The sequence below is a fragment of the Urtica dioica genome, chromosome 6 (genome assembly GCF_054948205.1).
Source record: "Urtica dioica subsp. dioica isolate 48M chromosome 6, U.dioica_male_clone48M_v1_H2, whole genome shotgun sequence".
Lineage (NCBI taxonomy): Eukaryota > Viridiplantae > Streptophyta > Magnoliopsida > Rosales > Urticaceae > Urtica > Urtica dioica.
This window is the reverse complement of record NC_142761.1, coordinates 1,495,718-1,517,480: the sequence shown is the minus strand read 5'-3', so window position 1 is coordinate 1,517,480 and position 21,763 is coordinate 1,495,718. Positions and strand designations below refer to the sequence as shown.

Below are 21,763 nucleotides of genomic sequence, written 5' to 3'. Positions count from 1 at the left end.
ATTTCTTTTCCTATTCAATCCCTCCTTCCATGTTTCCCTACTCTCTACCAAATGGGAAAGATAGAATCCCTCCATTTCTTTTCTTTCCATTTATTTTCCTCTTTGATCCCTCCTTCCATGTTTCCCTACTCTCTACCATACTAAAAATATTTTATTATTAGTGGGAAGAAAATTGCAGTGACACGTCAGTTTGGGTTTAGATGCAGACGTGTAGCCAGCCAATAGCCAAAAAACGATTCAATCCAAATCCATTTCATGCAAAACATTAAAATAAAGTTTAAACGTGAAATAGAATGGAATTTGAAACAATCCATTGAATTGCGTTTCCCACATAACTACTCTTCTCTTCCATTTCTTCACATATTATCTGTACTAAACGCGCTTAACTCTACGATCATTATTCCTCATCTCGTCTCTCTCTCCGAACCTAAACCCTCGTTTCACACCACAGCTCAATTCAATTCGGATTCAATGTTCATCGCTCGCCGAGCCTCGCAGATTCGCACCGGAGTTTCCTCTCGCCGGTGGCTCTCCCTCTGCGCCGCTTCTCGCTCTCCGGCGCCGGCGACGGAGTCTGTGGATCACCGTCCGGTTATTCGGTTCGTCGGAGCCGGTTCGGCGTCGTTTCGCTTCTCCGGTGGCGATCTCGCCGAGGTGAGTTTTTTTTCCAAACTTTTTTTTTCTTTTCGCTTATGTCGTTTTTAGGTTATTATTGTCGTTTCCGTTGTCCTTACTAGGGGAACATAATTCTTACACGATGAATGAATGAGCAATTTAATCCCCAATTTGCAATGTTGTTACAATAGAAGAACATATAGAGCGTTTATTCAAAATTGGGCAAAGAACTTGTCTTGATTTTTTTTTTTTTTTATAAATATTTTAAATATGAGCAGAGAAGGATTGAGTGTTGTGTAGTGAAGAGAAGGTACTATTCAAGTGGTCCAGAAGGAGATCTTGTGGATGTACCACTGGCTCAGACCGGCGAAGGAATCGCAGAGTGTGAGCTTCTCAACTGGTTTGTCAAAGAGGTATAAAAATGGCTCACTTGGATTTGTTGAGAGTAATCAATTCCTAGATAGTTTGTTTGTTTCATTGTTATGAATTGATATCTTTTGTGTTACTGAAAATATCGACGAAAGGATTTACATTTCGGACATTCGAGAGGTCTCTCATACAACTTTCAAAGATAGGATAGGCTAATGTAGTGTTTTTAAATACTTTGATGTGGACAGAAAAGTAAATATATATTAATCTGAAAGGTTCTAAATGAAAGAATGAAGTCTCGAAGAGTATAATCTGTGTTTGTCCTTCTTTTGTTTTTTTAGCTCTTACTCTCGCAGAGAAATAAATAAAGAAAGATATTTGAAACCGAGTGATTTTATGGATTAAAATGACAGAATTACTTGTGAACGCACAGGGCGATGAAGTTGATGAATTTCAGCCGCTTTGCGAGGTTCAGAGCGACAAAGCAACCATTGAAATAACAAGTCGGTATAAAGGAAGAGTTGCTCAGACTTTGTACATTTCAGGTGACATTGTCAAGGTATTCTATATATATATATATATATATATATTGGATATTAGATATGAGGGAAGTTAGATAATAATAATAAAGATAGTGAAGGGGTTAATGTGGCATGTTTATAAGTTGTATTAGTCATTAAATAGGAGAGAATTTACATGAGAAATGTATCGAACCTCTAAGTTTAAAACCCTTTTTCTTTGCCTTTCCCATTTCAACATCAGGTCGGAGAAACGCTTTTGAGAATGATCGTCTTTGAGGAATCCCGTGCCGGAGAACAGCCCGGAGAGTCGATAGATTCCAGTCAACACAAACAGAACATCGGTGGGGTCTTATCGACACCTGTCGTTAGAGACCTCGCAAAGCAATACGGAGTGGACATAAATGACGTTCCCGGGACCGGAAACGACGGAAGAGTCACAAAAGACGATATTACTCACTACGCCCTCGATAAGGGAATCGTCGTAGAAGATTCTTCTGCCTCCTCGACCGTCAGAGCCGAGCAAACCGAAAATGCCCACGAAGATAAAATAGTCTCATTGAGGTAACAGGAAATCTAGATACTTAAAGCTACACTAATATATAAATATAAAAGATTGAACGAGAGGAGATATGATGAAGAATTATCAGTCTCTCTGAGGTAATTTGTTCACTTAAGACTGTTAGATATTAACTTAATCACGAATAATAGATAGATAGTTAAATGATTAATTATAGAATACAGAGAAATTATATTTGTGTTTATAGAAAAAAAAAAGTGTTGGCTCAGAAGAGGACGACATTCGTCAAAGAGTTGTACTTTGTCAGTGCGTTGACATGAGGGGTAAATTAGTCATTTTTAATCACGTTATATGTATTTAATTAAATCATAATATAAATAGATCATCAGGGTTAAAGACGATATTTGAATGAGTTAATTACTCTCAGTCTAAAGGGAGGTATTGGTCGATTTGGTGTAATCAAGTTTTTTAATCAATAAAACTTTACTATATCACATTAGAACAGGGTTTCGAGATATCTAAATGGTCGCTGGATTTCAGGGTCTTTTTTTTTCTTCTTTTCTTCAGGGGATTCCAGCGGAAAATGGTTCAATCGATGAGCATGGCCGCGAAAGTTCCACACTTTCACTACGTCGAAGACATAAACTGCGACGCGCTAATAAATCTCAAACAGTCATTCGAACGCAACCACACCGAGCAGGGCGTCAAGTTCACTTTCCTTCCGGTTTTGATAAAGTCCCTCTCGGCGGCCATGACCAGATTTCCTTGGCTCAACAGTCGCTTCAACGAGGAATCGCTCGAAGTCGTCCTCAAAGGTAAAATTTATATCAAACCTTACTACAGTTTATTACAATTATCGTCTAGTAATTAACTTCGTGATATTGTCATCGTTTGGCCGTTTATAGGTTCCCATAATATAGGAGTTGCCATGGCTACACAAAACGGTCTAGTTGTCCCGAACATAAAGAATGTTCAGTCACTCTCGATCTTCGAGGTCAGTTTCTTCGCTACTCGATGAATGTAATTTTTTTTAATATTTATTAAATATTATAGCATTTCTTGGTTGGGTCGGTTCAGATAACAGAGGAACTTTTGCGGCTACAAAAACTAGCTTCGGAGAACAAGCTGGGTCCCGGGGATATATCCGACGGAACAATTACTCTGAGCAACATCGGATCCATCGGAGGAAAATTTGGGTCTCCTCTTCTCAACTTGCCCGAAGTTTCGATCATCGCGCTCGGAAGAATCCAGAAAGTTCCGCAGTTCGGAGACGACGGAAAAATTTATCCCGCGTCCATAATGACTGTGAGCTTATATATCCCAAAAATTAAATTCGTCATGAATTTTTTGTTTGATGAACTTTGTCATCGTTTCCAGATCAGTGTAATGTTTCATGTAATTTTAATTTTATTTTATAATTTTTGGGTTTCAGGTGAATATAGGAGCTGATCATAGAGTGCTTGATGGAGCAACTGTGGCAAGATTTTGCAGGGAATGGAAAAAGTTGATTGAAAGCCCTGATATGCTTTTGTTGCACTTGCGCTGACTCATCACATCTAATCTATCCTGATGTATTTCTGTATTCATGTTTTTATTTCACTTTGGTGCTCTAACTGAAATAAATATAAATAAAAAGGTTGATTGGAATGCAAATTCTTGATGATCAACAAATATCCGAGCACTTCTCTATCTAAAAAAAATATTGATATTAAGGATGAAAAAAATTGGCACATATTTATTGATGCATTATATTTCCGAATTTTTAAACTTCAACTATTTTATTAATTTTTTCAAATTTTAACTAATGGATTACTTGTCGACTATTTTTTCAAATTCAGTAATTTTTAATAAACAAACAGTCGTTACAAACACCATTACACATCGCTAAACAACTGCTCTAATACAATTGAAATCAAATTCTGGCCAAAAAAAAAAAAAATTGAAATCGAAAACACATCTTTGATCTCTCTCGCTCCAGTGACTGACTAGCGAGATTCGAACTCACCGACTCGTGAGCTTTGACTCAGCGAGGATGACAGAAATCCATTGCAACACATTTTGTTTTCTGAATTGGCGGGAAAAATAAAACGGTCTCTTTAACCGCTTCCAACTTCTCTCTCTCTCATTGATCATCTTGTCCAAGGGTTTACTTTGATGAGAACGGAAATGAATATGAGTTCGCATTTAAGCGTTATCGCAATCGTGGCTCTGTTTCTTTGCTTCAAACTATCAATTGCTTCGGGTAATTTAGATCAAAAGAAAGAAAGAAACCCTATCTCATATTCCTTTTTCTTGACGAACTTGAATCATCTGCAGAAAAACCTCCGAATCCGGAGTTCGAGTTCAGTTGGCCGGACGAGAAGAACACGTTCAGAGCCGGCGAGACCGCCGCCGTGAAGATCAGAGTCGCTAGCAACTCCGGCGATCTCGACAAGGCCAAATTCCGGCCGACGATCTCCGTCAATGGCAAGGTCGGAAACAGCTCTTACGTCACCGATGTCGTCACGGATCTCGAAAATTGGAAGATCTCTTTCACCGCTTTAACTTCCGGCTCGTTCAATCTGATGATCAACGAGGAAAATTACAAAGTACTCGATTCCTCTCTCCATTTCCAAGTCGAACCAGGTTTGAGATTTAAAAATAATAATAATAATAATAATTTTCCTCTTGAAAAACTTCCTCGTTATTCAAAAACTTCCCGCTTTGACTTCCAGGCTAGTTGATTTTTTTTTTTTTTTTAAAAACTGATCAAGGAGGACATGGAATATGTTTCACAGAAGAAGAGGCAAAAGATAAAGATTCATTATATCTCTATAAATGTGACTGTGTTGAGTGTGTGTGTGTGTGTGTGTGTGTGTGTGTGTGTAGGTGAACTATACCCATCTGTGAGCGTGGCCACGTGGATGGGTCTAGGGAACGAGTTCGAAGCGGGTTCCAAGGCCTTACTCGGCGTCCTTCCAAAGGACGCTTTTGGGAACAACGTGACTTCGACGAACGGAGACCCGGCTTCGATCAACTTCACTCTCGCCGCTCTTCACTCGAACGGCTCGGTCGCGGGTCTTCCGAGCGTGACTCGGGTCGCTTGGAACGACCTCGGCTACATCGAGATCGAGTTCGTCGCGGTCCGAGCCGGGCACTTCTTCTTGCTAGTCAGAGCCGGCGACCAGGCTCTCAGCGGAAATAACCCTCTTCCTTTCAAAGTCAACCCAGGTATAAACTCGCTCGTCTGTGCTATTGTACCGATATCAAAGAGCCGTGATGAGATCAATGACCTTGTTACTCCATGTTGGGGCTCTTTGTGATCTCTTGGTCGTTTGAGTTTTCATATACCGTATTAAGTATCAGGAGTTTCGAGAGTGATTTATGAACCTATGAACCCTAACAATGATGGTATATATTGAGTGGCAATAAACCTCTTCCTTTCAAGAAGCCACAATAAGATTAATGTCCTTGTTACTCAATGTTGGGGCTGTTTGTGCTCACTCGTATTAAGATTAATCGGGAGTTTTAAGAGTGATTAGTGACCTATAATAACAATGACAGGTTTATTGAGCGGAAATAGTTGTCTTCCTTTCAAAGAGTTTTACTCAATATTTGTGGCCCTTTTGTGCTCTCATTCGTTTAAGCTTTGATGCCATATTAAGTGTCGGTAGTTCCTAGAGTGATTGGTGACCCATAAACCCTAACAATGACGATATTCAAAAGCTTTTGAGAGGTAGTTTGTTAGGATAGAAGTCGGACTCAAGTACCGTAACCGTTCTAAGTTGTAGTTTACTTAATAAAGAAGATATTGGAAAGCTTTTATCGGTTGGAAAAGTGGTGGAAAAACAATCGAAATTGGGATGTTTCAATAATTAATGTTTCAGGTCCTTTGGAGGTTTCGAACTGCGTGGTGAGATCGAAGCACGATTTAATCACGTGGCAGTTATTCTCCGAGATGGAACTCTTTATACACCAGCAAGATCGCTATGGCAATCTTGTCCCGGGACCGTACGATTTCGATGCCGAGGTCATCGAGAGAGAGATGAACCTGTCTGTACCCATCCCCGACTTGTCCTTCAAGGAAGCCGGTTCGGGGATCCAACGGCTCTCCTTCCTCAACCTCGAGCCGGGAAACTTCTCGCTCGTGGTATCCAACTTGAGGCACAACAAAACTATCGCCGACATGCCTTATCTCTACACTGTATTTGTAGGTATGAGAGGAAAAACAGACTTGTCTTCTCAATTACTTGCGTTCTAAGCTTTCTCTCTTTGGTTAATATCTTTGGATTTTCTTTTAGGGTACTGCAACGGATCGACCAGCATTATGAACGGTTCTGGTTTGAACGATTCCGTCGCCGGTGTAACATCCGAGTTTTCGGTTTATCTCAGAGACAGTTATCAGTTTCCTTCACCGGTGCAACCCGAAAGGCTTCGTGTTCAAATATTACATGAAATCGATTCACTTGATGTACCACCGAAGATTATCCCACTGCAGACTATGAATGGTATGAATGATCTGTTTGAGGATTTTTTTTTTTTTTTTTGAAATTCTTTTATTTACGATTCCAATCTTTGAATAGACACTGAACTTCAGACAGAAATTGCTCCTTCACCGTATGCAGACCCGAGCAATCATGTAAGAATGTGAATCCGAGATTTTATAGTTTTTTCTTTGGCTTATTTTGTATTTATTTATTTCCTTATTACCTTCATGTGTGTTTGGCAACCTAGTCTGTAGGAAATTCAACAGCTTTAGTGACCGATTTTAACGTGACTTACACGCCTGAAAAGAGTGGGATTTACACGATCCTTGTCTTCTGTGGAAATATTATCCTCAATGAAGATTATTCATTTACCAAGGAAGTAAGTCCAGGTATGTTTATATCTCATTCCAAAATATTTCTCTCCTTTTCATTCCGGTGTATTTAATTTTTAATTTTTTTTTACCATATCTAACGATGCAGGCAAAGTTAATGTATCTCTGTCCGGGGCGGTCAAATTCGAGCCCAAAGTCGCAAAAAAGAGCAAGAACGAAGTGACGGTACAGCTAGTGGATTCTTTCTATAACCCCATCGTTTCACAACAGTCAAGGCTTAAGCTTGAGGTTTCTTCCGCAATGAACACTTCGGTCTTTTCAAATTGGCCTTTTTTGGACAACAATGATGGTTCCTACACGGGATATTACACGGCCAAAGATATCGGCACTTACAAAGTTTTTCCTCTATTTGATGACAAACATCTTTCTCCGCCTTCCTTCGAGGTTAATGTCTATGCCGGTAAGTGATAAAAAAAATAAATAAAAAAATAAATAAATATACTTTGTTTTATGTTTTATTTGGTATAGAAGTATGGTTTCATGTACTACACATTATTAAGAGGTATTGTGATAAGATCTTAGGATTGGCTATTAGCTAAGGAGTGGTTTTAGAATAAAAATCCTACTCTATAAATTGGTAGAATTATTGTGGATCTAGGCATGGAAGAGTGTTTTAGTTTTTGGAACTAAATGGTCTCAAAACTTTTGATTTTGTAGCATTTTTGACGTGTTCTATAAATAAATAAAAAAATTTGTTATGAAAATGAATAACATGCAACAACGTAAATAGGTTTTTTTTTTTTATTTATTTATTTATTTTTTTATGAAAGAAACTTGAATCCATCATAATTTTAATTTAATTTATGAAAACGACTAAAATGCAACAACAACAAATGCGGTTATCTTGTATTTTCATTTAGTTTTTATCGAAGAATGTCAAGGTTCACAACGAATGGGTATATTTAGGCGAATATTTTCCGAGAGCAATTGAGGATAGAATATCAGTTTGGGAAGACGAGTCGGTCGCTTTCAACGCTTTAGCAAATGACTTCTTTGCCGGTGAAAACGCGAGCCTCGTTGAACTCTCAGAAGTAAGATCTCAGAAGAACTTAACCACGATCTATTTAACATGATTGGCAACTTTATTTTTTTTTTCTCTTTCTTGTCAGCCAAGTCACGGTTCGCTTTTGCGAAACGGAGAGCTTCTCCGATACACGCCCCACAAAGACTATTACGGGAACGATTCCTTTGCGTACATGATCTCCGACGTGAATGGGAATCTCGCGACCTCTTCGGTCAACATATCGGTCAAACCGATCCCGCCTCAGTTCATTTCTTTTCCGACTGAATTGCACGCAACAGAGGATGAGATTAGCCCCAGATTCGGGTACTAAACTAAATTAATCTCTCTTGTTCTGATTAGCACTTAAATGAATATTGTCGATTGTATTATTCTTTTTCTTCCAGCGGCTTCTCCGGATTTGAGCTAAGATTTTCGGACGTGATCGAGAACATTTCAGTGAATGTGAGCGCAAAATCCGGAACGATATTTCTCTCACCAATGACAATGCAGTTTTGGCCAATGAATAGCAGAATCTCTGTACTCGAAGCAAAGGGTAGTTTGGTCTTGGAAGGCACGGTGGAAGCGGTTAACTTCGCTCTCAAGTCAATCCAGTATTTCGGGGACGAGAACTTCTTTGGGGTCGATAATCTCCGACTCTCGACGAGGAGCGTCAACGGAATCAACAACTTGGATGTTCCGATCTATGTCGACCCCGTCAATGACCCTCCGTTCGTTCACGTTCCCGAGTTCGTATTCTTGAAGAGCAGCGAAGACAAGTCGCTGATATACAAACCCGAGAGAGACAAGTTCGAGTTTCGCGTCGGAGACCCCGATCTTCTTCATGGCTTCCCGGGTAAATAATAATGAACCCCGGCAATTTTGGCCCCTGAAATTATTTTTGGAGCAAAAAATATTCCCAAAACTTTTGATAAAATAGTATTTTTAGTCACTTTCTATATATAAATAAAAATTCTTTTTTTTTTCTTCTCTAATTTATGAAATTCAATACCGAAATGACAAATTATTTTCCGACAAAATGACTAAAATGTTACAAAATCAATAATTTTTGCTCCAAAAATTAGATTTGGTACCAAAATTCTCACTCATATAATTGTTAGAAGGACTACTTTTGCTAAAAAAAAAAATAATAATAAAAAAAATCCTATTTTGTAGGCAACGAGTCGCTTTTCAGAGTGGTGTTTTCCGTCGAAGTTGACAACGGTTTCTTGTCGACGAGTCTACCGTCGGAGCTCATAAACACGACTGAGCTCAAAACCATGAACACTCATCAATGGCAGCCTCTACAGACCTACGTCACAATCTCCCAACACTTCATAGTCAAAGCCAACGGAATAAAATTCCGCGGAACACTCAATGACTGCAATACTGTCATGAGTCAACTCTTCTACTATGTAAACCATCTCTCTTTTTTTTTCAAAATTTTCTGTTAGACCCCAGAAATACAAATTACTAATTTATTTTCTATTTAGTATTTTTTTTTTAATCTAGCTCCATTTTTTTTCTAATAATGTAGAGCTTTTGTGTTTTTATTTACAGGGTAATGATCGTGGAAGTGTATTGACAGTGAGTGTAAACGACATGGGAAACTATGGATGTCACCCAAACTGTGATGAATCAATGTCGTCTATGCCTTTATACACTGAAGCCACTGTTAATCTCATCAGAAGAAGACCAAGGGCTTCTTTTGTATCTCATGGTAATAAGTTTAAATGTGTTTCTTACAATTTTTTTTTTGTTTTTTTTTGTACATTTTTCTAATGGGTTTTTTTTTTTTTTTTTTCAGTTATAGGATCTGCAATTGTGATTGAATCAATAGCAGTGCTTTTCCTTGGAGTGTTTCTTCTATCTCTCACGTGTAAATGTGCGCTTGTTCTTGTTCATCACAAGAGTAGAAATAATAAAGAGTGTATATAAGCAAACAACTATGTAGTAGTTAGTTGTACTTGTACATACTCGTTGATGTTAAACTCTGTGATTGTATATATTTAGTGTGTGATTAATGTAAATGTAGTGGACTAATTGTTATTCCTTAAGAAATAAAATAAATAGTATTCGATGATTTTTTTTTTTTTTTTTTACGAGTTTCGACCTTCGTCTAATTTATAAGCGAATAAGTAATAAAGTTGTGTTCTACTTCTTTCTTTAGGAATAAAATAAAGAAAATAAAATATAGTTAGTAAAGAATTAGGAAATAGGCGTATTGACAAACAGAACAAGTTCAGTTCATCATCAAATCGAGAGAGAGAGACCTATCACCTGTGAGAGCTCGGAAATGGCGGGAATGGCGTGTCAGAAGCTTCTAGAAGCAAGCACCAAGATCGTTGCCGTCGGCAGAAACTACGCCGCCCACGCTAAAGAGCTCGGCAACGCCGTTCCCAAGGTTCTCTCTCTCTCCGATGCTGTTTGGCTTCGCTGTGAATCACAGAGAAGAAGAGATTATCGAATTTCTTGTTTGGTGATTATAGGAACCAGTGCTGTTTATGAAACCGACGTCGTCTTACCTGAAAAACGGAGGCGCGATCGAGGTTCCGCATCCGCTGGAGTCGCTACACCACGAGGTCGAGCTCGCCGTCGTGATCGGCCGGAAAGCTCGCGACGTCACCGAGTCCACCGCCATGGATTACGTCGGAGGTAACGCCGACTTTGCTTTCGCGATCGGGATCTAGGTCGTTGAAGAATTTTTTTCATCCTTTGACTTTATTCAAATTGGCTAGATCTAATCTTCTATTTTCTGATACGCTTTGAGTTGTTGAAATGCGAAATCGATCTAAACCTTTCTCGTGTGAATAGGCTATGCTCTTGCACTGGATATGACTGCTAGGGAAATTCAAGCCACGGCAAAGGTAATACTGGCTTTCTGTGTGTGTGTGTCTCTCTCTCTCGACGTTATGAGCTTCAATGTGCATTGTGTTTCTGTTCATTTCAATGATAAAGAATTGATGGTTGAAGCTGTGACTGAGATAAAAAAAAATGGAGTGTCTGTGTATTAGACAGGTTATGAACGGATGACAATAAAACATTAGAATACGAAAAACAAGAACACAAAGACTACTGGGAGAGAAGAGAAGAGAAATCCAGTATGTCGAAAAATAGGTTACAATTGTTGAGAGAGAGAGAGAGTTCGGAAGGGGAAAAATACGGACTTGTATATTTTTCGTAAATTTTGACCATTGCTCGATTCGAGCACCAAAACCCGACATAGACTAAGAAAAAAATGGTTTAGGTGACGAATTTCTGTTTCAGTCCGCAGGTCTTCCATGGACAGTGGCCAAAGGACAAGACACTTTCACTCCAATTAGTTCTGTTGTAAGCGAAAGTTTTTTTTTTTTTGCCAATGTGTTTGATGTTCTTTGTCTAATATGCTTCTTTTGTTTACTAAGAACCAAGAACCTGAATTGATGCTAAGACATTACTTGATAATTTGAATCTGATAAATAATGCAGTTGCCCAAGTCGGCGATACCTGACCCCGACAACTTAGAACTGTGGTTGAAGGTTCGTAAAGAAATCCGACAATCTTCGCGCGATTAATATGTCGAAACGAGAACGGCATTGAAGAAGAAAAATTTACAATTTGATTGATTGTTCACAGGTCGACGGAGATATAAGACAGAAAGGATCGACCAGAGATATGATATTCAAGATCCCGTATCTCGTTAGCCATATCAGCTCTATCATGACACTCTTTGAAGGGGATGTCATTCTCACCGGTAAGTTACTAAAATTTGATAAGAAAATAGAAGGAAAAAAATACAATGTTAATGGAGTTGATAAGATTATAATTGATATGTGTGCATATAAATACATAAATACAGGTACCCCAGAAGGTGTTGGACCTGTAAAAGTTGGTCAGAAGATAACTGCTGGCATAACAGACCTCATAGACGTTTACTTCAGTGTTGAGAAAAGGCAGAGAAAATAAAGATAAAGGCTCTGTAAATCTTCTCTCTACATAAACTTTTAGATGTTGACAAAAAAATAACCCAATGCATTTTGGATAACAATGTGAATGTTCATTTGCTTTGCCAATAAAGTTGCACTTTTTTTTTATGAACGTCTTTCAACGATATGCCTATTTTTTCCGGACTATATAGACATTCCAAGGGTCTTTAATGATTAAGAGGCTCACTATTTGAAGTTTATTAAAAGGGTCCATTAGAAAAATAGTCATCTTAAACGTATGATACTACTAAACAGTCAACGTTTGGTAAATTTTAGATAAATAACTATTTTCATGTATGTACAGACGTAAATCTGAGGTAAATAGTCACTTTTATATATTAGATCACGTCATTATTTACGGTTATTTACGTAAGATTTATCAAACGTTGATTATTTAGCAATGTCAATCGTTTAAGTTGATTATTTTTCTAATTTTCTATTATTAAAACTAGATTTTTGACCATTATTTAGATAAAAATACTCTATGCCGTGATTCTATCGCATTACTGTCGTTTTGTATTCGGAATTCTGTCGTAATACCATCATTTTGGCGTAATTCTATTGTAATGTTGTCATGGGATAAGAAAAACTGGAGAAGAGGAATGGTTTGAGATGTGTTTTAAGTTTTTTTTTTTTTTTTTTTTTTTTAAGTATAAAATAGTCTTAAAAGTCTAATTTTAAAAGATGATTAAAGACTAATTGTAAGTTCTAAATATGAAAATTTTCTTTTAAATATAAAGTGGAATCTTCACATGCTATGATTGATTGATTAAAAGAAAATGCTCTCAAGGATCCATTTTACATGAGAATTATTACATCAGAAGTATCTGAAAACCAGCAAAACGGAACAGGACATGAAAAAAAGACGACCACAACAAATCAAGATCAGAATTTGCTGAAGAATTCGAAGATATGTTGGGAAATCTCTTCGGGCCTCTCCTCGTTGATGAAGTGTCCGACGCCTTCCATGACCACAACCTCGTCGAGGAACGGTACGTCCCTCTTGAACCCGCCTCCGTGAATGTATTCCTTGGCCCCGAAGCTATTGTAAACCAGGTCTAGATCTCCCACGATGAACTTCACCGGTACCTTTATCTGCGTCCCAGTCCACGCCGCCGCTAGCTCCCAATTCCTACACACACACACACAAAAAAACCCAACTAAAAAAAAAAAAAACCCGATACCCGAGAATCTAAACACACACACAGATATATGTATATATATGTGCACGTACCGGTCGATATTCCGGTAATAGTTGATTCCTCCGGTGAAACCCGCCTTCTCGAACTTGGCTACGTAGTAACGCAGATCTTCCTCGGAGAGCCAGCTCGGGCGAGGGCGCCGAGTCTCCGGACAAAAGCACTTGCCTTTGGGCATGAGGAACGGCCCCGGAGTCCGATAAGTCAAAAACTCAATCAGAACTCTCTCCGTTCCGATCTCCGCGATCTCCGATTCGATCTCCCCCGGCTCCTGTATACAATAGCCACACACATTATCATAATGTTCAGTGATTATTCATGACCTTAGAAAATCTTGTCTTTAAGTGAACTATATTGGGCTCTCTGATCACTGCTAACTTTGACTCTTTAGAAAATATACCTTAATCAGCCTCAGAGTCATATGAAATTAAGTGTGAAGTGTGTAGAATATGGAATTATTCGAAAAGTATGAGGTGACTCTCAATATCCACTTTTATGACACTATGAAAAAAAGAAAAAGAAAAAAAAGACTGTGTTTAATGACAATCATGGTCATAAAACGCAATAAAATATTCCAATCAGTCATAATAACTTTAGTGTAATACCATATATTTGTTCTTTTTATTTTATTTTATCATTTCGTACTTGTAATCTAGCTGTAGAATTTGTGCAGGTTAATGAATATTCTATCAAAGGAGAAATTCTGAATCATATATATATATATATAATTACATATATATTGCAGGAGAGAGAGAGAGAGAGAGTTGGGACCTGGAATCGGCACATGTAGTAATCGTCGCCGCAGATAAGCCTCATGGACGGAAGAGGCTTGCGATTAGGGTTCCGGCGATTAAACGGAACACTGAGAGCGACGAGAGCCCTGACTCGGTCGGGACGGAAGAGGCAGAGATACCAGGCGATCACGGCGCCCCAATCGTGCGCCACCACGAACACCTTCTCTCCGGCCGCCGCCACGTGGTCGATCAGCGCCGCGAGGTCTCCGACGACGTGGAGGCACGTGTAGTCGGAGGGAGAGGGAGGCGCGTCGGAGTCGCCGTAGCCGCGGAGGTCCGGCGCGACGGCGCGGAAGCCGAGGGCGGCGAGGGAGGAGATCTGGTGGCGCCACGTGTACCAGAGCTCGGGGAAGCCGTGGAGGAAGAGGATCGTCGGTCCCGAGCCTTTCTCGGCGTAGTGGATGTTGATTCCGTTCGCCTTTATCGTCTTGTGACAAATCCCTTCCATTTCTCTCTTCCTCTCTTCTTCTTCTTGATTGGGCTCTTCTTGTGCTCTCAATTCTGATCAGTAGTGTTGTGTATGAGAAGTCAAGTCAAATATTGCTAAATATTTTAGAAGAAAAAAAAAAGATTGAAGCTTTATTGGGAAATTGGACAGCAAGTTCGAATAAAAAAAAATATCATTAAATCTTATCTTTGGAGTTTGGACACATTTAGATTACTATCTTATAATAATATTGTAATAATTTAACGACGTAAAATAGAGATAAAAAAAATGTGTAAAATGATATTTGTTGATAGCCATGAGTCTCATGTCCAATTCTCTCTGTTTATTTATTTATTTTTTTTTTTTTTGTGGATAAATTATAAAAGAAGGCAAATTGGGAGGTTATTGTAGATGATGCCAGTAAGGCGTATATTTAAGCTAGGAAAGTTTGTTATTGTGAGTTAATTGGTGCCATTAGTGGACTTAATGAGGAAAGATCAAACATACCATTAGTTCAGCAAGATTTAATTTTTTTCTCTTAATATTGTCGCGGGAAAGTGCTGTTAAGGCAATAGAATTAGGATGTGATTAGTTTATGATGCAGTAAACTAACTAAAGTACTTGAATAAAAATAAAATTGGAAAAAGTAAATTCGCTCGGATATTCCTGGATGGTATAAATATTTGTTTGGATCTTGGAAGACGCACTGGTATCAGATTAATAGGACACCACCACCTCAATCACATAGATCTTTTTATTTTTTTTTTATTTTGTTTTTTTTTTATTATTTACATTGAGAGTCTTGCCGTTCAAAAACTTTTATTTACAAAATAATTTCTTACAACTTTAATTTATAAATTTGATACGGTATTTAATTTACAAATTTAACTTTACAATTCGAAAATATTTTAACAATTATAATAACTTTAGAAATGTATACTTTATTTCTACTTTACTGAATATATTTAATATTTGACTAAGCATTTTAATTTAAATTTCATGAAAAAAATATGGAGATATGATTTCGAATTTAGAAATATTATAGACGACATTTTTTACTTGATTAAAATTTGATTCCATTCAATTTGAAGTATATTTTATTATCTCATATTATAGGTATGGATACTAAACTAAAATAATACTTTTAATATTCTAATTACCATTATAAAATCAGTAGATATATATCAAATGAATACGGGCCAGCCAATGAAATGATATTAAAATAAGGGAAAATAACATATTTATACCCTGTGTTTTAGTGAAATGTCGAGTTTAACCCTCAGTTTTCAAAAATGTCAGGTTCATACCCTCTGTTTAACTAAAATGACGAAATTATACCATATGTTTAACTAAAATGATGAAATTATACCCTGAAATGAATAAGAGCGTCACAAATCTCCCTTTCATTTATATTAACTCTTATATAAGAAAAACCAAATCAAATCTAAATCAATGCACTAACTTCCAAATTCTCAATTTTGAAATAAAAATAGCCTTAAATTGAAATTAAATAATAAAACTCATACCTCCTAAGAAATGACTTCATTCCGTGTTCGAATTGTAACTCTAAATCCTGGATTCTTTGTTCGAATATGCGATTTTGATGACTATCAACTATCGATGTTTACCCTTTTGCCTCTTTATGTGTTCTTCACGATTAAGAGACTGTTGTTTATTTTTTAGTTTTTAAATAAATTACATATATGGCCCGAATGAATAAAGATAATTGGTGTTTATATATAAATATTATAGTCAACGTCAATGAAAAGTCAATAAAAAGAATATTCGTGACACTGTTGTCTATTTCAGGGTATAATTTCATCATTTTAGTTAAACAGAGGGTATAATTTCGTCATTTTAGTTAAACAGAGGGTATGAACTCGACATTTTTGAAAACCGAGGGTTAAACTCGACATTTCACTAAAACACAGGGTATAAATGTGTTATTTTCCCTTAAAATAATTAAAAGATAATATAATTTTAGTTTTTAATTGAATTGAAAGGTTGGAAAAGCAAATAACACTTATGAATATATATATATATATATGGAAACGATAATATATGGTATATAATCTTAGAAACAAGTATAAGCAAATTTTTTTTTTTTTTGGGTGCTTTGACTTCTATACAAGCAATATTGAGAGAATCCCACACGCACGAAGTAGATAAATTGTGCTTGATAAATTTCAATCCTCCAACTGTATTCAATATCAAGGACTTTTATCAATACGAAATGATAGCCACAATCTATGGAAAGCCCTCAAATTTAAACAGAAATACACACAAGTTACAGACAACCACAACTACAACAAGCACAACACACATTTCACAACAAATATTTAGTATGATGCTCAGAAAAATCTTGTAATTTGTTGACTTGTGCATTTTAAATCAATACTTTTTTTCATTTTATAAATTACGTTACAGGTTCATAATCATTTATAAAAAGTAAACTAAAATATCATAGATAATCCATATAAATACAAAAAAAATTAAGAAAGGTGACAATATTATTCAAACACAATATTAATTCTAAAAATTTCATGAAGTTATACATGAAATGACAAATATTAAGTCTGACAAAAAAATCACAACATTATTTACGACATTTCAAAATGTCATTATTAAAAGATAATATTTTTCCAATCCCCTTATTCAATGATAATTTAAAAAATATCGTGAAATTCCTTTCACGACATGATTTATATGGTCTAGAAAACCCTTTTTCTCGTATTTGGCAAAGAAGTCACAAATGTGTTGATTAATCTCATCATGTTTTTCCTCATTGATGAAGTGACCCACATCTTCCATGACCAAAACCTCCTGAAGGAAAGGGACGTCTCTTTTAAACCCTCCTTTGTGTATGTAATCCTTTGTTCCCACGCCATTGTAGCTTAAGTCTAAATCTCCGACGATGAACTTCGCCGGAACTTTTATCTGCGCCCCGGTCCACGGCGCCATTAGCTCCCAATTTCTGTATTAAAATTCATAATATTAAAATATATTTATTTGTGACCTTATATAATATATAGTGTGGAACCAGAATTTTAAACCCTCCTTTGTGTATGTAAGATTTTCTTCTATCTAGGGGTATGTAAGAAAACATTATGTAACTTTGGAATTGGACTAAAATATAAAGTAAAATAAAATTGGTATAAAGCTATGGGTGAAAAGTTATTTCTTAAAAAAATTCAAGAGGGCACAATAAGCAGAATAATGAATACAAGGTTAGTTAAAGATATTTTTTTTAAAAAATTCAAGAGGGTACTCAACCGGAAATATAGTTAGCTTAACAGAAATTATTTAGAGATTAACCATTTTTTATACTGAAATTAGCTTAAAGTTTTAATTTTTTTTTTTAATTTTGATTATTTTCCATGAAACAAAAATTTTGGTTAATAATTAATAAAAATATAGTGAATAGTAATACCGGTCTATGTTTCGATAGTAGTTGATTCCACCGGTGAAGCCAGTCTTTTCAAAGTTGGAGACAAAAAAGTCAATGTCTTTCTGTGATAACCAACAAGGAAGCTCTATTGGACTCTCAGTTGAGTGTCCAAACCCTTTACCTTTGGCCAACATCAAAGGACCTGGGTTCCTATATGTGTAAAATTCCTTAAGTACCCTTTCCGTCCCTAGTTGCGCAAACTCGGCTTCTATTTCTCCTGGTTCCTGCAATGTTCATATTGCACAAAAATAGAATGACTTATCTAAAACGTATTAATATTTCTATGAGAAAAAAAAAATAGAAATATACAGTTCTTCTCATTAACGTCAAGTTATAACAAGGAAAACTTGAGAAACCAAAACTTAATGTTAGCTCACATTTGAAAACCAAATTCTATATTGAACACGTTAGGAAAACCGAGTTTTTGATTATGTAAAACATCCAAAATACTATTGTTAAAAAACTTCGAAACGATAAAAAAAATAAAAGCAAAAAATTCGAAATCACTAAAAAATGAAAGTTAAACCTATAAAACAATTTAAAAAATGAAGACAATTATGAAACACTAGTGTCAAAATAATATATTTTCGAAGTTTTTACCTTTATTTTTCTAGTGATTTTGAAGATTTTACTAATCGTTTCGAAGTTTTTTAACAAGAGTATTTTAGAAGTTTTACAAACTTAAAAGCTTGATTTTCTTAAAGTGTTTAACGTGGAACTTGATTTTCAGAGATATGAGATAAAAATAAGCTTCGTTACTCAAATCTCCCTTATTATAACAATATGCTTATAATTATAAATGCCAACGTACCAAGCCAAAAACTTATCGTATACGTAGATCTAGAAGTTCAATATATGCTGATCAAGTATAATAAACACCCAAATTTGTATATATAATATATGGAAATTATTTTCCAAGATTTAAAAACTGTACCAAGTTACTGATTTAAAAAAATTAAACATAAAAACTCTTGTAATAAACTTGAAATCTTAAGATTAAAAAACAAAAACGTACGTCTATCAATATATAGAGAAGATATACATACAATAAAGGGTCCAGTGGTTTATATAGCCATATGAAACGTTAGAAATTTCTAAATAGACAATGTTTCGTTAATTTTTTGTAAATAACCACGTAAATCTATTTACACAAAGTAAATTTTTAGTAAATATATGTAAATAACGTTGGTTACGTCATATTTTTTTACTAATTACGAAATATTTATGGCTATTTACGAAAAATTTATAAAACGTTGGCTAAAATGCAAATGCTTATGTCTTTGTGGCTAAAATGCTAAATATTTGTATAATAAAACCCTAGTTTAGACCATGTATATACAAAAAAAATGCTTCACAGCTTAAGTAATATCTATCAGTAGTACCAGAAACTGTTAAAAGATAGAGAGAAAAAACATGAATATAATTAGTAATACCTGAAACCTATTGACGTAATAGTCAGGACCATATAAGGCATTCAAGGCACGAAGAGGCTTCATTTGAGGGTTTCTAGGGTTAAAAGCGACGCTCAGATTCACCAAAGCCTTGACTCTCTCAGGCCTGAAGAGACAGAGATACCAAGCCATTATGGCTCCCCAATCATGGCCCACCACGTACACCTTCTCTCCCGGACCCGCCACGTGGTCGATCAGCGCCACCAAGTCGCCAACCACGTGCAGACACGTGTACTCCTCCGGATCGGCCGGCGCGTCGGTCCCGCCGAAGCCTCTCATGTCCGGCGCCACGGCGCGGAACCCCTTCGAAGCCGCGAAATCGATCTGGTGGCGCCACGTGTACCAGAGCTCAGGGAAGCCGTGGATGAAGAGGATCACCGGACCGGAATCGTCGCCTTTCTCCGCCACGTGCATGTTTATTCCGTTCACTTTCACGCTTCTGTGCGATATTCCTTCCATTTTTTTTTTTTATCAATGATTTTACTCTGTCGATCTATCTATATATATTCCTCTATTTATATATGTAGAAATATATTCGCAAGAATATATGAAGAGCTGGACTGGATATAGTGCTTTTGGTGGTGAGAAGCAAAGTATATATATTATATATATTGACAAACAAGCTCTCTTATATACAGCTTTAAATTCTTTTGAATAACTACTTGTTCAACACTTTGATGCATGTTAAAATGTCTGAAATATATTAATATGGGCGTATTTAATTTCGAGTGGAAACAGCCAAAAAATTTTGACCGAATTATATCATTTGAAACCTTGAATCGGAACTTAACTATTTTCAGCAGTTTTTTTTTTAATTTCAAATATTTAACTTTAATTTTGTTTAATTTTCAAATTTTATTATATGGTTTTACTTCTCTTTATTTGTTTCCATTTTTGAGGTTGTAATTAAATTTCAGAGTACTATAAATATGAAAAATAGCTTCAATTAAGTCACATGAATTAGAATTGCATTCTAACCAATGTTTCAATATTCTTTACAAACTAACCAAATTGATGGTGTGGCAATGAATATTATTTTGTTTTCCGATTTTATCATGTTAATTGTTTATTCCATTTCAAATTTATTCTTTTATTTTATTCAATATCTTTTCCATTTAATGGAAGCTATCATAGTCCAATCAGGTTGATTAATGTGGTTTCTTGGTTATTTCGCAAAATAAATCGAATGTTGGTTAATTTGTCAAAATTAAGTTTCTAATTAGCTACTTTACTCAAGCGCCCTAGAAATATCTGTAACTTCTTATGTTCTAAAGAAGAAGATTTTTATTAATAATAATAAAAAGAGAGTTCTCTCAAAAATACACATTTTCGGTATTTTTGTGAATCAACAAGTTCAAAATGTTTTAATCTGATATTATAATCTATCGAATCAACAAATTAAAAAAAAAATTAATCATAAACCGAGCACGAATAAACTATCATAATTATTTATCCTTTCCATCAACTGCCTAATCATCACACTTTAGCTAATGCGTCACAGAGTCATCGCACTACTAATTATTATTCAACTCTTTTTCGCATTAGAGAGCCCAATCTGTGAGATTGTGACACTTTAGCTTTTTATTTTAAATTTACATTCTTTCTTTTAGAAAGGCTTCTGCTTTAGTCGGGAATAACATGTGCTTATTTGTTTGAAAGGATACTCAGACATTATATTTAATTAATATTAATAAAAATAATGGAAGAGCTATATAGATATAATTTAAAATAAAAAAGGTTATAAGTAATTAGTCAATTTGAAATGGTTTTGCTATTTTAAAATTTAGTAAAAAATCTTTAAGATATCGATTATTAGAAGGAGAGGTTCATCGTTATATAGGGTTTCTAAGAAGAACTAGTTTCAACAACGCGCAACGCGCGAGTCAACAAAATTATTATTGTTTTTAAATAAAAAGTGGAAAATAAAAATAAGGAAAATAGAGTAAGTTAAAAACTTTTAATTGTGTTAAATTAAATTTAGCAAAATCGTTGTCAATGATTTTTAAAAGATAACAAAAGGTAGAAAAAAATTTATTTTATGATTCAAAAATTTTCAAAATATTGCATGTTTTCCTATCTGTCAGATTTCTTAGAAGTATTATGGACAAAAAAAAAATTTAGGTAAATAAAAGTTGAAGTTAAATTTTGATAAAAGAAATTTAAAAAAAATATAGAGAAATAAAAAGTAAGAAAATTTTCTTATATTTATATTAATAATATATATTGTTATGTAAAATTGCAAAAGTGTATTATATATCAAACAATAACATATAAAATATACGTGTAATATTTATACTACATAGTTTTTCCAAATATATATATATATATATATATATATAATAACATATACTCAAAATAATGTATGTTATTGATATAGTATATTAGTAATTATGATTATAATATACATAAAAAAAATTATACAAAATATATTGATGAGCGAGGGAGAAAAAAAATATGCATAAAAAAAATTATACAAAATATATTGATGAGAGAGAAAAAAAAATTAAAAGCCGAAAAAAATATTAACGCCGCCACGTGTCGCCTCCTGGCGACGCCACGTGGCGGCCTCAGGATGAAAATGTGAGGGGAGATGCTTTTT

The 21,763-nt window shown here is 35.4% G+C and overlaps 5 protein-coding genes across 5 annotated transcripts; 3 read left to right on the top strand and 2 right to left on the bottom strand.

Moving 5' to 3' along the window:
* The first annotated feature begins 278 nt into the window (after window positions 1-278).
* On the top strand, window positions 279-3,727 carry BCE2 (2-oxoacid dehydrogenases acyltransferase family protein). Its single transcript, XM_089616340.1, has 8 exons — window positions 279-654; window positions 894-1,028; window positions 1,418-1,543; window positions 1,747-2,066; window positions 2,590-2,837; window positions 2,928-3,016; window positions 3,100-3,327; window positions 3,455-3,727. Exons 1-8 carry the CDS (start codon window positions 472-474, stop codon window positions 3,566-3,568), a joined length of 1,443 nt encoding a protein of 480 aa, XP_089472466.1. The 5' UTR covers window positions 279-471; the 3' UTR covers window positions 3,569-3,727.
* A 114-nt stretch (window positions 3,728-3,841) lies between these two features.
* GEX2 (gamete expressed 2) lies at window positions 3,842-9,961 on the top strand. The gene is made up of 14 exons (XM_089617275.1): window positions 3,842-4,264; window positions 4,339-4,647; window positions 4,891-5,232; window positions 5,889-6,215; window positions 6,303-6,509; window positions 6,585-6,640; window positions 6,736-6,877; window positions 6,969-7,280; window positions 7,787-7,911; window positions 7,990-8,207; window positions 8,288-8,736; window positions 9,057-9,295; window positions 9,441-9,600; window positions 9,688-9,961. The coding sequence occupies exons 1-14, from the start codon at window positions 4,177-4,179 to the stop codon at window positions 9,816-9,818; spliced, it is 3,105 nt and encodes a 1,034-aa protein (XP_089473401.1). The 5' UTR covers window positions 3,842-4,176; the 3' UTR covers window positions 9,819-9,961.
* Window positions 9,962-10,043: 82 nt separating this feature from the next.
* On the top strand, window positions 10,044-11,953 carry LOC149392757 (oxaloacetate tautomerase FAHD1, mitochondrial-like). The gene is made up of 7 exons (XM_089617276.1): window positions 10,044-10,284; window positions 10,370-10,535; window positions 10,695-10,747; window positions 11,148-11,210; window positions 11,348-11,398; window positions 11,496-11,613; window positions 11,719-11,953. The coding sequence occupies exons 1-7, from the start codon at window positions 10,177-10,179 to the stop codon at window positions 11,823-11,825; spliced, it is 666 nt and encodes a 221-aa protein (XP_089473402.1). The 5' UTR covers window positions 10,044-10,176; the 3' UTR covers window positions 11,826-11,953.
* Window positions 11,954-12,558: 605 nt separating this feature from the next.
* On the bottom strand, window positions 12,559-14,478 carry LOC149392756 (epoxide hydrolase 1-like). Its single transcript, XM_089617103.1, has 3 exons — window positions 13,816-14,478; window positions 13,080-13,315; window positions 12,559-12,977 (listed from the first exon to the last, which is right to left on the bottom strand). The coding sequence occupies exons 1-3, from the start codon at window positions 14,284-14,286 to the stop codon at window positions 12,731-12,733; spliced, it is 954 nt and encodes a 317-aa protein (XP_089473229.1). The 5' UTR covers window positions 14,287-14,478; the 3' UTR covers window positions 12,559-12,730.
* A 2,297-nt stretch (window positions 14,479-16,775) lies between these two features.
* Window positions 16,776-19,814, bottom strand: LOC149392755 (epoxide hydrolase 1-like). Its single transcript, XM_089617789.1, has 3 exons — window positions 19,147-19,814; window positions 17,696-17,937; window positions 16,776-17,239 (listed from the first exon to the last, which is right to left on the bottom strand). The coding sequence occupies exons 1-3, from the start codon at window positions 19,621-19,623 to the stop codon at window positions 16,921-16,923; spliced, it is 1,038 nt and encodes a 345-aa protein (XP_089473915.1). The 5' UTR covers window positions 19,624-19,814; the 3' UTR covers window positions 16,776-16,920.
* Between the last annotated feature and the right edge of the window lie 1,949 nt (window positions 19,815-21,763).